Source organism: Oncorhynchus masou, chromosome 33 (assembly GCF_036934945.1).
Source record: "Oncorhynchus masou masou isolate Uvic2021 chromosome 33, UVic_Omas_1.1, whole genome shotgun sequence".
Taxonomy (NCBI): domain Eukaryota; kingdom Metazoa; phylum Chordata; class Actinopteri; order Salmoniformes; family Salmonidae; genus Oncorhynchus; species Oncorhynchus masou.
Window position 1 is genome coordinate 22,228,432 of NC_088244.1, and position 13,890 is coordinate 22,242,321.

Below are 13,890 nucleotides of genomic sequence, written 5' to 3' on the forward strand. Positions count from 1 at the left end.
GATAAAACATGTCAATACTCATCGGCCAATGGATATAAACATTACAGAACAAGCTGGAAATCGCAAATTCAACAATGAGTGGTTTGGAAGCAATCAGTAGCTAACTGCAAGCATTGCAAAGCAATCACTAGCCTGCTATTCAGTGGAGTGTGTGTGTGGTCTAAGTCTGGGTTCATGGGTCTCTTTTCCAAGCTTAAAAGGATAGAGATTCAATATTGGCCATGTTGTCAATCCAGCATGACGTCTGACACGCTCAAAACAACTGGAAACCGTTCAAGACAACTGGGAACTGAAAAAAACAAACTGGGAAAATGTGTTTTGAATGGTCATCCAACTCGGAATTGGCAGACTTTTATGACAAAGTTTGATCACAAAATATGCCCATGAAGGACCACTGTGCCACCTTCCTGTTCAAGTGAGTACAGCACAACAAGATGAGTCCAAAAATGTATTGTATGCTGCTGCAGAAATGATGTAATATGCCAGGGAGATATGTATACTGTAGCTAAGAAAGTAATACTTAGTGTATGTTGTGTAGTAAGCTGTTATTAATAGCCCATGTGCCTCACCCTAATAACTTAGCCTAAGCCTCCTTACGCACACCTGGCATTCATCATTACACGCACCTGTGAATCATTATGATGGGGCCGAACACGCTGGGGAGGGGGTACCGTCATTATGATTCACACCTGGACTCCATCGCCTCCTTGATTACCTGCCCTTTATATGTCACTCCCTTTGGTTTCTTCCCCAGTCGTCATTATTGCTGTTTCATGTCGGGTGCTGTTTGTGTTTCTTGTTTTGCTAATTTATTAATTACATATATTCACTCCCTGAACTTGCTTCCCGACTCTCAGCCTACATCGTTACAGAATGACGCCTAACCTAAGGGAAGCATCCGGGAGTGTTTTATTTATTTATTTTGGTGGGAATGACGTCGGGTCCGGGAGCCACTACAGGCTCTCATGCCTCAGACAGATTGCCAGGCTCCCCTGCTACAGCCGGCTCTTCGGGCTTTCATGCCTTCACCGGATCGCCAGACTCTCCTGCTTCCACCGGCTCGTCTGGCTGCTCTGCCTCAGCTGGATCACCAGGCTCCCCTACCTCAGCTGGTCTGTCACGTTTGCGCGCCCCAGCCCGCGACAAGTTCCCGTGTATCAGCAGGGGTGACTGGTCCGCTCCTGAACCCCGGTGTTCGTCCCTTTGGTTGGCGTCCTGCGGCTTGGAGATGAACGCGCCGTGGAGGGGGTATCGTCACGTATGCACTCTGGCGCTCTAGGTCACCATGCTCCCATGTCTCAACCAGACTGATGTTTCCCACGCCTCAGCAGATGTGCCTGGTCCGCTCCCGATTCCCTGGATTGTCATTTTGGTTAGCTTCCTGAGTCTGGAGCAGCGCGTCGGGGAGGGGGTACTGTCACGTGTGCTCCCTCTCCGGCCTCTTGGTCACCAGGTTGCTCATTATGACGCACACCTGTCACCATCGTTACTCGCACCTGCGTGTCACCAGCCTCACCTGGACTCATCACTTCCCTGATTATCTTCTCTATATGTCACTCCCTTTGGTTCCTTCCCCAGGCATCATTGTTTCTGTTTCATGTCTGTGTGTTGTCTGTGTTTCTTGTTTTTTATTATGTTGTGTTTATTTATTAATATACTCACTCCCTGAACTTGCTTCCCGACTCTCAGCGCACATCGTTACAAGTACCCAATACTCATACAGTACTTGAGTAAAAGTAAAGATACTGTCACGGTTTTCTGTAGGTGAAAGAGAGTCGGACCAAAATGTGGCGTGTCTATTGCGATCCATGTTTAATAAAACTGAAGTAAACACGAATCAATATGAAAAAACAATAAACAATACATGAAAACCGAAACAGCCTAATACTGGTGCAAACTCATACACGACAGACATAAGTACAAAAGGACAAGCACCCACCAAAACCCAACACCAAACAGGCTACCTAAATATGGTTCCCAATCAGAGACAATGACTAACACCTGCCTCTGATTGAGAACCATATCAGGCCAAACACAGAAACAGACAAACCAGACACACAACATAGAATGCCCACTCAGATCACACCCTGACCAAACAAAACATAATAAACATACAAAGCAAACTATGGTCAGGGTGTGACAGTACCCCCCCCCAAGGTGCGGACTCCGGCCGCAAAACCTGAACCTATTGGGGAGGGTCTGGGTGGGCATCTGTCTGCGGTGGCGGCTCTGGTGCTGGACGTGGCCCCCACTTCACCATAGTCTTTGTCCGCCACCTTGTCCGCTTCCTTGGCCTCCTAACTACGGCGACCCTACTATATAACCCCACTGGACAGAGGGGCAGCTCGGGACAGAGGGGCAGCTCAGGACAGAGGGGCTCATCAGACTCCGGCAGCAGCGCCGGACAGGCGGGAGACTCCGGCAGCAGCGCCGGACAGGCGGGAGACTCCGGCAGCACAGGAGAGGAGGAAGGCTCTGGCAGATCCTGGCTGGCTGGCGGTTCTGGCAGATCCTGGCTGACTGGCGGATCTGGAAGAGTCTGGCTGACTGGCGGTTCTGGCAGATCCTGGCTGACTGGCGGATCTGGAAGAGTCTGGCTGACTGGCGGATCTGGAGGAGTCTGGCTGACTGGCGGATCCTGGCTGACTGGCGGATCTGGAAGAGTCTGGCTGACTGGCGGATCTGGAAGAGTCTGGCTGACTGGCGGATCCTGGCAGACTGGCGGATCTGGAAGATCCTGGCTGACTGGCGGATCCTGGCAGACCGATGGCTCTGGCTGCTCCATGCTGACTGGCAGCTCTGGCTGCTCCATGCTGACTGGCGGCTCTGGCTGCTCCATGCTAACTGACGGCTCTGGCTGCTCCATGCAGACTGGCGGCTCTGGCGGCTTCTTGCAGACTGGCAGCTCTGGCGGCTTCTTGCAGACTGGCAGCTCTGGTGGCTTCTTGCAGACTGGCAGCTCTGGCGGCTTCTTGCAGACTGGCAGCTCTGGCTGCTCCATGCAGACTGGCAGCTCCTTGCAGACTGGCAGCTCCTTGCAGACTGGCTGCTCCATGCAGACTGGCAGCTCTGGCTGCTCCATGCAGACTTGCAGCTCTGGCTGCGCTGAAAAGGCAGGAGACTCCAGCAGCGCTGTAGAGGAGGAAGGCTCCGGCAGCGCTAAACAGGCGGGAGACTCCGGCAGCGCAGGAGAGGAGGAAGGCTCTGGCAGCGCTGGAGAGGCGAGGCGCACTGTGGGCCTGATGCGTGGTGCTAGCACTGGTGGTACTGGGCCGAGGACACGCACAGGAAGCCTGGTGCGGGGAGCTGCCACCGGAGGGCTGGTGCGTGGAGGTGGTAGTGGGTAGACCAGACCGTGCAGGTGCACTGGAGCTCTTGAACACCGAGCCTGCCCAACCTTACCTGGTTGAATACTCCCGGTCGCTCTGCCAGTGCGGCGAGGTGGAATAGCCCGCACTGGGATATGCAGGCGAACCGGGGACACTGTGCGCACCGCCACATAACACGGTGCCTGCCCGGTCTCCCTAGCCCCCCGGTAACCACAGGAAGTTGACGCAGGTCTCCTACCTGGCTTCGCCATACTTCCTGTGAGCCCCCCCCAAGAAATTTTTGGGGCTAACTCTCGGGCTTCCTACCGCGCCGCCGTGCTTGCTTCTCCAACTCCATTCTTCTATACCCCTCTTCGCACTGCTCCAGCGAATCCCAGGCGGGCTCCGGCACTCTCCCTGGGTCGACCGCCCACCTGTCTATTTCCTCCCAAGTCGTATAATCCAGACTTCATATCTCCTGCTGCCGCTGCCTGTTGTCACGCCGCTTGGTCCTGTTGTGGTGGGTGATTCTGTCACGGTTTTCTGTAGGTGAAAGAGAGTCGGACCAAAATGCGGCGTGTCTATTGCGATTCATGTTTAATAAAACTGAAGTAAACACGAATCAATATGAAAAAACAATAAACAATACATGAAAACCGAAACAGCCTAATACTGGTGCAAACTAATACACGACAGACATAAGTACAAAAGGACAATCACCCACCAAAACCCAACACCAAACAGGCTACCTAAATATGGTTCCCAATCAGAGACAATGACTAACACCTGCCTCTGATTGAGAACCATATCAGGCCAAACACAGAAACAGACAAACCAGACACACAACATAGAATGCCCACACAGATCACACCCTGACCAAACAAAACATAATAAACATACAAAGCAAACTATGGTCAGGGTGTGACAGATACCTTAATAGAAAATGACTCAAGTGAAAGTCACTAAAATACTACTTGAGTAAAAGTCTAAAAGTATTTGGTTTTAAATATACTTAAGTACCAAAAGTACATGTAATTGCTAACATATGCTTCAGTATCAAATCTTGATTTTTAGATTTACGGATAGCCAGGGGCACACTCCAACACTCATAAATAATTAACAAACGAAGCATTTGTGTTTAGTGAGTCCGCCAGATCAGACGCAGTAGGGATGACCAGGTACAGTATGTTCTCTTTATAAGTGTATGAATTGGACCATTTTTCTGTATAACGAGTACTTTTTGGTATAAGGGAAAATGTATGTGTAACGGTCTTCTTCCTCCTCTGACAAGAAGTAGTAGGAAGGACCGGAGGATCGGAGGACCAATGCGCAGCATGGTAAGTGTCCATATTTTTAATAAAGAAATTGAACACTGAACAAAAACAACAAAGTGAACGATGAAACCGAAACAGTTCTGTCTGGTGCAGAATACAATCACTCAACAGAAAATAATCACCCACAACTCAAGGGTGAAAACAGGCTGCACTAAGTATGGTTCTCAATCAGGGACAACGATTGACAGCTGCCTCTGATTGAGAACCATACCAGGCCAAACACAGAAATACCAAATCATAGAAAAGGGAACATAGACAACCCAACCGACTCACACCCTGAAAATACTAAAACAAAGACATAACAAAAGAACTATGGTCAGAACATGACAGTATGGAGTAAAAAGTACATTATTTTCTTTAGGAATGTAGAGAAGTAAAAGTTGTCAAATATAAGTAGTAAAGTACAAATATCCCCCTAAACTACTCAAGTAGTACTTTAAAGTATTTTTACTTGAGTGTTTTACACCTCTGAACAAATGTGTGTACAGATTGAAAACAAAACTTATTAACTGCGAATTCATTGGAACATTCTCTTGCTGTGAGGAACATAGTTGTACCAGATTCTGTATACAAAGTTACAGGTTTTAGATGGAAAGTATGGACTGTAGAGCTAGGGCTGGCACAATTACCGTATAATTGCATGACTGACGATTATGGATAAAGACCAGCATGAAAATAAAATAACCGCTGTGTAACTGTAAAAAATAAACAATAATAATTGCGTTTTTTTTGTGTGTGTGGAACGAACAGCTGACTGAAGACGGGACAGCTGAGCATTCGTGCAGTTGAGTCCGTTTCTGCGGTAACATGGACTCTTTACAACCTGATAAAACTTTGGTGCTCCTTGCTGAAACAAGCAATATGTTGTAGAAAACTAGTCTTTGGTTGCCTAGGCAATGCCACCTCCCTGCAGCAACAGCACTTGCAATCAGGAGCGGGGGAGAGGAAAACATTTGATTTTTTGGTGTATTTCTTTTTGCTATTCAAATGATTATAACAGTGATCACGGTCATTTGGCTGACCAATAACCGTCATCCAAAATGATTTTATTCCGCTGTGTATTCATTGAGTAATTTAGTAATTTATTGACTGAGCCTGCCCATACTCTCTATTCCTTTTTGGAAGTTTATTGTGTAATAAATGCATTTATTCTATCCTGTGTTGATTTGTCATGGCTGCTGATGTTCTTGTCCCTTTCTAGATCAGGGACTACTGGCTTACGTAACTACATTTTGATAACCAAGGATCAGGTTCTCTTCTACAGAGTGGCTGGTTGCCCTCAGTATGTCACTCTGGTGGAAATATGGACTATACCTCCTTAGATACTACAACTATTATTGTTTTAGAGGGTCCTCATAATCACTATGCAATAGAGGGGACATAACATTATTAGTGGACAGTAGGACTATGCCTCCAACCGTACTGTGGCATGGACAATATAAGGGCCCTACTGTGAGTGTGTGTGTGTGTATGTGTGTGTGTGTGTGTGTGTGTGTGTGTGTGTGTGTGTGTGTGTGTGTGTGTGTGTGTGTGTGTGTGTGTGTGTGTGTGACTGTAGTCTGGGACAGCTGTAGGCCCACTACAGGTAGATAATGCTGAGTGGAGCTCCTGAAGAGTAGTTGTGTGTGCTATTGTGTAAACACAGGAGAAAAGCAAACAATTAGGCCTGGCCTGTGATCCTACACACATACTGTACAGTACAACTATACACACAGACAACACTCCGTCACAGTTAAGAAGACAGGCAAGAAGACAAGAAGGCAATGTCAACTCTCCTTCACAAATATGCACACAGTACTTTCTCTACAGACTACTTAAGTAAACATACAACACACGCATGCACACACACAGCAGGTTTCTCTCTTCTCTCTGGGCTGTTTTTGCTTGAACAGTGAGAGTAATGTAAACAGAGCTGAGCGCTCGGAACCATCTGCCTAATGTCAGTGTGTCCCATATCTGTCTTCTCTTTCTCTCTCTTTCTCTCTTTCTCACTCTCTCCTCTCTCTCCTTCCGTCTCTCTCTCCTATTCTCTCTCTCTCTCACTCTCTTTCTTTTTCTATTTCTCTTTCTTTCTCTCTCTCCCCCTCTCTCCTACTCCTTCCGTCTCTCTCTCTCCCTCACTTCCTTCGTCTCTGTTCCTCACGCCCTCCATTTCTCTCTCTCTCTCTCTCTCTCTCTCTCTCTCTCTCTCTCTCTCTCTCTCTCTCTCTCACTCACTCACTCACTCCACTACCACCACATCCTTCCTCCCCTTAACACCCCCTGTCTCCATGTTATCTGTTGTTGTCCCTTGAATGCTATTCTATTTTCTATACTCACCCCTCCTCCCTCCACAGTTTATTTCCCCTTCCCTTAGCTCACATATCTTCCTCTCTCTCTTTTTTATTGCTGCTTCTCATTCTATCTCTCGCTCCCCCTTGCCCCATTTTCTCCATGTATCTTGTTTATTTGTCTTTTCTCTTATTCTTCCTGTTTTATTTATTTCCCTCTTCCTTGGTGTAAAACTCTGCATATTCACCTATGCACTTGTTTCTCGGAAAGGTCAGGGAGAGTTCAAAGTTAATTCATGGGCCAGATGTGGATTAAGAGATAAGGGGCTATTAGCTAAACCAAGCCTTCTTCAGTTAATTTCACTCTTTGACGAAATGCACAAATATGGGCTAGGTGGAATTTCATCCATTTCTTGTATAATGTTCTTAGAGGGAGGAATATTTTAAAGTGTGCAATATAATGGCTGTATGTTTACTGTAAACCTGAAATCATTCCAACCAAGCCTACCTGTGTTACTGTTTCAGCCCAGTAGGAGTCAGGCTTCACCTGCATAATGATGGGGCAATCAACTGTCTATTTCAGGATGATTCAAAGTTTTATAAGGATGATAGAATCACTTTCATATAAAGTAGAGGGAGAGCATAAGAAAGAAAGAGAGAGTGAGGTTTGGCAGGTATCTAATCTTATACCTCCAAGGAAAGATGTGGTTTAGATAGCGAGGACCATGGTTAACCCTAGCTGGCACATTAGCCCCTTAACTTATTTGCTGTGCTAATTTAGGGTCGCCACATAGGGTGTGACATAACAGTGTTTCCTGTTGGCATGTAGCAAGCCAGTGTTTGTGTCCAAAAACAGCCTCGGGAGGAGTGGAGTGTTTCCACTCTCTCACGCTGCAAACTGTAAACAAGAGGCCATCTTTAAAGTGAACAGCCTCTCAGCGTGTCAGAGGGCAGCGTTTTTTCCCACGCTACAGCTGGGGACACTCCGGGGACAGTGTGACAGGGGAGGTCCCAGAGGCAGGACACAAAAAAACGTCTGTTTCATTTAAAGTTTAACGAGTTCAGAGAGTAAGATGTTAAACATATGAAGTGGTCCATGGACTGCCATGAGAGGACGGGAGCATGAGGAAACAATGATCCCACAAACAGGATCATCATGCCTCCACAGGGAAGGTTCATGATTTTCTTGGCGTCTGTGTGCGTGTGTGTGCATGCTTGCACGTGTGTGTGAGTAAAAACATGGATATTGTGTATTTCCATACAAGGTCAGGGGTATGTAATGTATTATAAATGATGTAATTGTGCATCTCAGTCCTTGAGGAGAAGCACAATGTGTCATTGGCCACAGTATGACCTGTGAATCTGTGTGTATGCCATCATAGAATTAAAGAGAGGGAGAGATGGGCAGGGAGAGAGACAGAGAGAGCAGAGAAAGCACCATTTCAGTATCAGATTCCATGTCTGTTTTATCACTGTGTTTGATACTGTACATCCCTATCCAGATACCCACAACATGGCTCTACGCTGCCCTCTAGCACAGAATGTTTTGGAAAAATCGATGTGGGGTCAAGTCTCGAAATGTCCCCTTTTTTTATCCTCCTCTTCTAGCTGAGCGCCAACGTGCTGATATTCCTGTGCACTAACATCATTGGGATTTGTACCCACTACCCTGCTGAGGTGTCTCAGAGACAGGCCTTCCAGGAGACCAGAGGATACATTCAGGCCAGACTGCACCTGCAGAGAGAGAACCAGCAGCAGGTACACCCACACACACACACACACACTGTGTAAACACCTCCACTGACTGTCAGGAAGCAGTAATGAAGCAGTAATTTTGAAGGACATACAGTTGAAGTCAGAAGTTTACATACACTTAGGTTGGAGTCATTACAACTCGTTTTTCAACCACCACAAATTTTTGTTAACAAACTATAGTTTTGGCAAGTCAGTTAGGACATCTACTTTGTGCATGACACAAGTCATTTTTCCAACAATTATTTACAGACAGATTATTTCACCTATAATTCACTGTATCACAATTCCAGTGGGTCAGAAGTTTACATACACTAAGTTGACTGTGCCTTTAAACAGCTTGGAAAATTCCAGAAAATGATGTCCTGGCTTTAGAAGCTTCTGATAGGCTAATTGAGATCAAATGAGTCAATTGGAGGTGTACCAGTGGATGTATTTCAAGGACTATCTTCAAACTCAGTACCTCTTTGCTTGACATCATGGGAAAATCAAAAGCAATCAGCCAAGACCTCAGGAAAAAATTGTAGACCTCCACAAGCCTGGTTCATCCTTGGGAGCAATTTCCAAACGCCTGAAGGTACCACGTTTATCTGTACAAATAATAGTACGCAAGTATAAACACCATGGGACCACGCAGCCGTCATACCGCTCGGGAAGGAGATGCATTCTGTCTCCTAGAGATGAACGTACTTTGGTGCGACAAGGGCAAATCAATCCCAGAACAACAGCAAAGGACCTTGTGAAGATGCTGGAGGAAACAGGTACAAAAGTATCTATATCCACAGTACAATGAGTCCTTTATCGACATAACCTGAAAGGCTGCTCAGCAAGGAAGAAGCCACTGCTCCAAAACCGCTATAAAAAAGCCAGACAATAGTTTGCAACTACACATGGGGACAAAGATCGTACTTTTTGGAGAAATGTCATCTGGTCTGATGAAACAAAAATCTGTTTGGCCATAATGACCATCGTTGTGTTTAGAGGAAAAAGGGGGAGGCTTGCAAGCCGAAGACCACCATCCCAACCATGCAGCATGGGGGTGGCAGCAGCATGTTATGGTGGTGATTTGCTGCAGGAGGGAATGGTGCACTTCACAAAATATATGGCATCATAAGGAAGTAAAATTATGTGGATATATTGAAGCAACATCTCAAGACTTGAGTCAGGAAGTTAAAGCTTGGTCGCAAATGGGTCTTCCAAATAGACAATGACCCCAAGCATACTTCCAAAGTTGTGGCAAAATGGCTTAAGGACAACAAAGTGAAGGTATTGGTGTGGCCATCACAAACCCCTGACCTCAATCCTATAGACCATTGTGGGCAGAACTGAAAAATTGTGTGCAGGCAAGCAGGCCAACAAACCTGACTCAGTTACACCAGCTCTGTCAGGAGGAATGGGCCAACATTCACCAAACTTATTGTGGGAAACTTGTGGAAGGCTCCCCAAAATGCTTGACCTAAGTTAAACAATATAAAGGCAATGCTACCCAATACTAATTGAGTGTATGTAAACTTCTGACCCACTGGGAATGTGAAGAAAAAAAATAATAGCTGAAATAAATCATTCTCTCTACTATTTTTATGAAATTTCCCATTCTTAAAATAATGTGGTGATCCTAACTGACCAAAGACCGGGAATGTTTACTCTGATTAAATGTCAGGAATTGTGAAAAACTGAGTTTAAATGTATTTGGCTAAGGTGTATGTAAACTTCCGACTTCAACTGTATGTATTAAATGCAGATACTAACTAAGCCAGATACTTCTCTCAACACTTCAGGAACGCCTCTTGCTGTCTGTGTTGCCAAGGCATGTTGCCATGGAGATGAAGGCTGACATCAACGCTAAGAAAGAAGACATGATGTTCCATAAGATCTACATCCAGAAACATGACAATGTCAGGTCAGCATAGACACAATCATCCTGGTAACCTCAGTAGCCTGCCCTGACAACAACACATCAATAACCACAGCATTACTTGAACAAACCAAACTGACAAGAGCTATGACCTCTAAAGGCATCAGCATTATTCAGTTTGGCTGGCGGCTATGCAATGTCAGCTAGGAGAACCGAAGAGTGTGCTTCGCTTGAAAAAAGTGCAATAGAACTGTTTGCCCATTTTGCGACGCCGTAGCCAAAATAGTCAGAATTGATTTAAGGTAATTCAAGAAATCTGTCATTAATTTTGACGTTTTTTGCCAAGGAGATCTTAGTCGCGCAATTTTACATTTAACTAATGTTTGGTGCAATATTTCTCAATGTGCATAAAAACGTGTCGTCCCTCATTGAATGACAACAAATAGGAATCCCTAATGTTGACCAATCACCGAGGAAGGGGCGTAGACTTCAGCCCCGAAATTTGGCTTGCCTCTAGAAAAAAATGTGTGTGCCCGAACAGCCGAAAAACCCTCACCAAAGTCCAAAACATACAAAAACGTCACAAAATGTCGTTATAATATGTACACAAACTGTTCCGAACTGTTTCGGCTGGGAAGCATGCAGACGCCTTAACATGTAATACAGTGTTGATGTGTTTTATTTCTTAACCTCATTTAACTGTTATTCAACGGTATCTTTTATCAAATAAAGGCAGGGTACTTCTATATTTATTCAACATTGCACATCAACATTATCATACACACATACTGTATATACGCACGCACGCACGCACGCACGCACGCACACACACACACACACACACACACACACACACACACACACACACACACACACACACACGCACACACACCCTTACTCAGGGCTTGGCAGAGAGCGGGCTAATTAACACTAGTAAGGGAATACTTAAATACCAGCAGCCAAGATAAGATAATCCCCAAAGAATGGGAGCTTCAGCCCAGATTCAATTAGAGCACCGACTATATACACACACACACACACACACACACACACACACACACACACACACACACACACACACACACACACACACACACACACACACACACACACACACACACACACAGGCAACTAGACAGGCATTAAGGCTGTGGACAGACTACCCCAACACATTACAGGAGGAGGAAGGGTCATCCGATTAGTTACTGATCAACCAATCCTGTCTCTTTGTTTCTCTTCAGTATTCTGTTTGCGGACATTGAGGGTTTCACCAGCTTGGCGTCTCAGTGTACGGCTCAGGAGTTGGTCATGACGCTCAACGAGCTCTTCGCCCGCTTCGACAAACTAGCATCTGTAAATAAGAATTTCTCTTCACTCTCTTTTCACCTTCCCCCATTTTCAAATTTTCTCCATTAACTAGTGTATTGCCCTTCCAATTGAATATCATTTGTTCTCTGTCCCTCCCTAACTGCCATAAATGCTTTGTCTCTCTATCTGTAGGAGAACCACTGTCTGCGTATCAAGATCCTGGGGGACTGTTACTACTGTGTGTCTGGGCTGCCTGAGCCCCGCGCTGACCACGCCCACTGCTGTGTGGAGATGGGCGTCGACATGATAGAGGCCATCTCGTGAGTATGAGGAACGTCTGTGTGTGGGGAGATGCCATATTTTCTAGACATGACAAATCATAAAATATATCATAAATGTATTGCTTCAGCCTGTTGGAGTATCATGTGTTTTTTGGAAAAATATTTATCATACATGTTCTTTGTGTAAATGTGCAGGCTGGTGCGTGAAGTGACGGGGGTTAACGTCAACATGCGTGTGGGCATCCATAGCGGCCGTGTGCATTGTGGGGTGTTGGGACTCAGGAAGTGGCAGTTTGACGTGTGGTCCAACGATGTCACACTAGCCAACCACATGGAGGCTGGGGGCAAGGCAGGGTGAGGGAGACACACACACACACACAAACACCCACACACACATGTATGCACACATGCACGTGCGCACGCAGACACACACATAGACTGACCTTGTGTCCTTCTCCCAGGAGGATCCACATCACCAAAGCCACCCTGCAGTATCTAAATAGGGATTATGAGGTGGAGCCGGGTTTCGGAGGGGAGAGGAACGCCTACTTGAAGGAGAACAGCATTGAGACCTTCCTGGTGCTGGGCTGCAGCCAGAAACGGGTCAGGGACAAAACGACTTCCTACACTTGCTAACCACCACACGTACAGTTGTATGACAGTTTACAGGGCACTCCAAACACTGGAGAATTGAGGTTGTTCCACGAAGAGTGCTTTTTGCATCTCTTTGATGTTTTAAGCAGACATTGTGCACCAATATTGAATTATAAAAGCATGTTATATTAAATTAAGTGCCCTTTAATATAGACCACAAGGACAATTCAATAAATCTCATTTTTTATATGAATAAAGAATTCAGCATTTTGACATGTCACTCTTTGCACCCCATGTGACTTCTAAGAAGATGTGTTGAAATGTGAAGTTTGCACCATCCCCTAGTTATTTTGTTGCTTTGACAAAGTAATTTCTAAAGATGATTATTTATTTCATGTTTTTAGTGATTCATTTACGTCAGTCCCTCATTTTAAGGTCAACCCTGTTATGTGAACTGAACTCTTATTGCTGAGGAGTATTCCTGTCTGTAATAAAGCCCCTTTGTAGGGAAAACTCATTCTAATTGGCTGGGCCTGGCTCCCCAGTGGGTGGGCCTAAGCCCTCCCAGGTCCACCCATGGCTGCGCCCTTGCCAGTCATGTGAAATCTACAGATTACGGCCTAATTGATTTTCTTACATGAACTGTAAAATCTTTGAAATTGTTGCATATTATGTTTATATTTTTGTTCAATATATAGTTCTACAAAATGTAGAAATGCGCAGTTGTCACATATGTAGACACTGGTTTGGTGCTGGAGATAATGAATATGATGTTGAAAAGTGGCAGAGTTGCCCTTTAACCTATTGAGATGGAATACTTTCTTTAATGAAGTTCAACATGTGCCCTTTATGACAGAATGTTAAAATTAAATTATATTTGGACCAAGTTACACTATTCAAAAGGCACTGAATTGGTGGGACAACCCATTGGGTTGTCCATGTTAGCACCCATTTAATCCACTCAAGGGTTTCACCGGTTCAGTTGTCTAACCTTTGTCTCTGTCTGTGCTTTCCTCTGTATAGAAAGACGAGAAGGCCATGATGGCCAAGATGCAGAGGACGCGGTCCAACTCCAACGAGGGCCTGATGCCTCGCTGGGTGCCCGACACAAGGTTCTCCAGGACCAAGGACTCCAAAGTCTTCAGACAGATGGTGAGACGAGACCTCTCTCTCTCTCTCTCTCTTGGC

General features: G+C 45.6%; 1 protein-coding gene across 2 annotated transcripts in view; it reads left to right on the forward strand.

The window, feature by feature from the left end:
- LOC135528017 (adenylate cyclase type 6-like) overlaps nucleotides 1-13,890 on the forward strand; it is a 57,797-nt gene that overhangs the window by 36,015 nt on the left and 7,892 nt on the right. The window contains exons 1-8 of one of the 2 annotated variants that reach the window (XM_064956773.1): nucleotides 3,131-4,645; nucleotides 8,521-8,670; nucleotides 10,443-10,564; nucleotides 11,761-11,872; nucleotides 12,020-12,147; nucleotides 12,304-12,462; nucleotides 12,570-12,711; nucleotides 13,726-13,854. In XM_064956773.1, the coding sequence (XP_064812845.1) occupies nucleotides 4,568-4,645; nucleotides 8,521-8,670; nucleotides 10,443-10,564; nucleotides 11,761-11,872; nucleotides 12,020-12,147; nucleotides 12,304-12,462; nucleotides 12,570-12,711; nucleotides 13,726-13,854 (1,020 nt within the window). In that variant the 5' untranslated portion in view covers nucleotides 3,131-4,567. Of the gene's footprint in view, nucleotides 1-3,130; nucleotides 4,646-8,520; nucleotides 8,671-10,442; nucleotides 10,565-11,760; nucleotides 11,873-12,019; nucleotides 12,148-12,303; nucleotides 12,463-12,569; nucleotides 12,712-13,725; nucleotides 13,855-13,890 lie in introns of those variants that run through there. The other variant, XM_064956772.1, reaches the window with a different exon arrangement.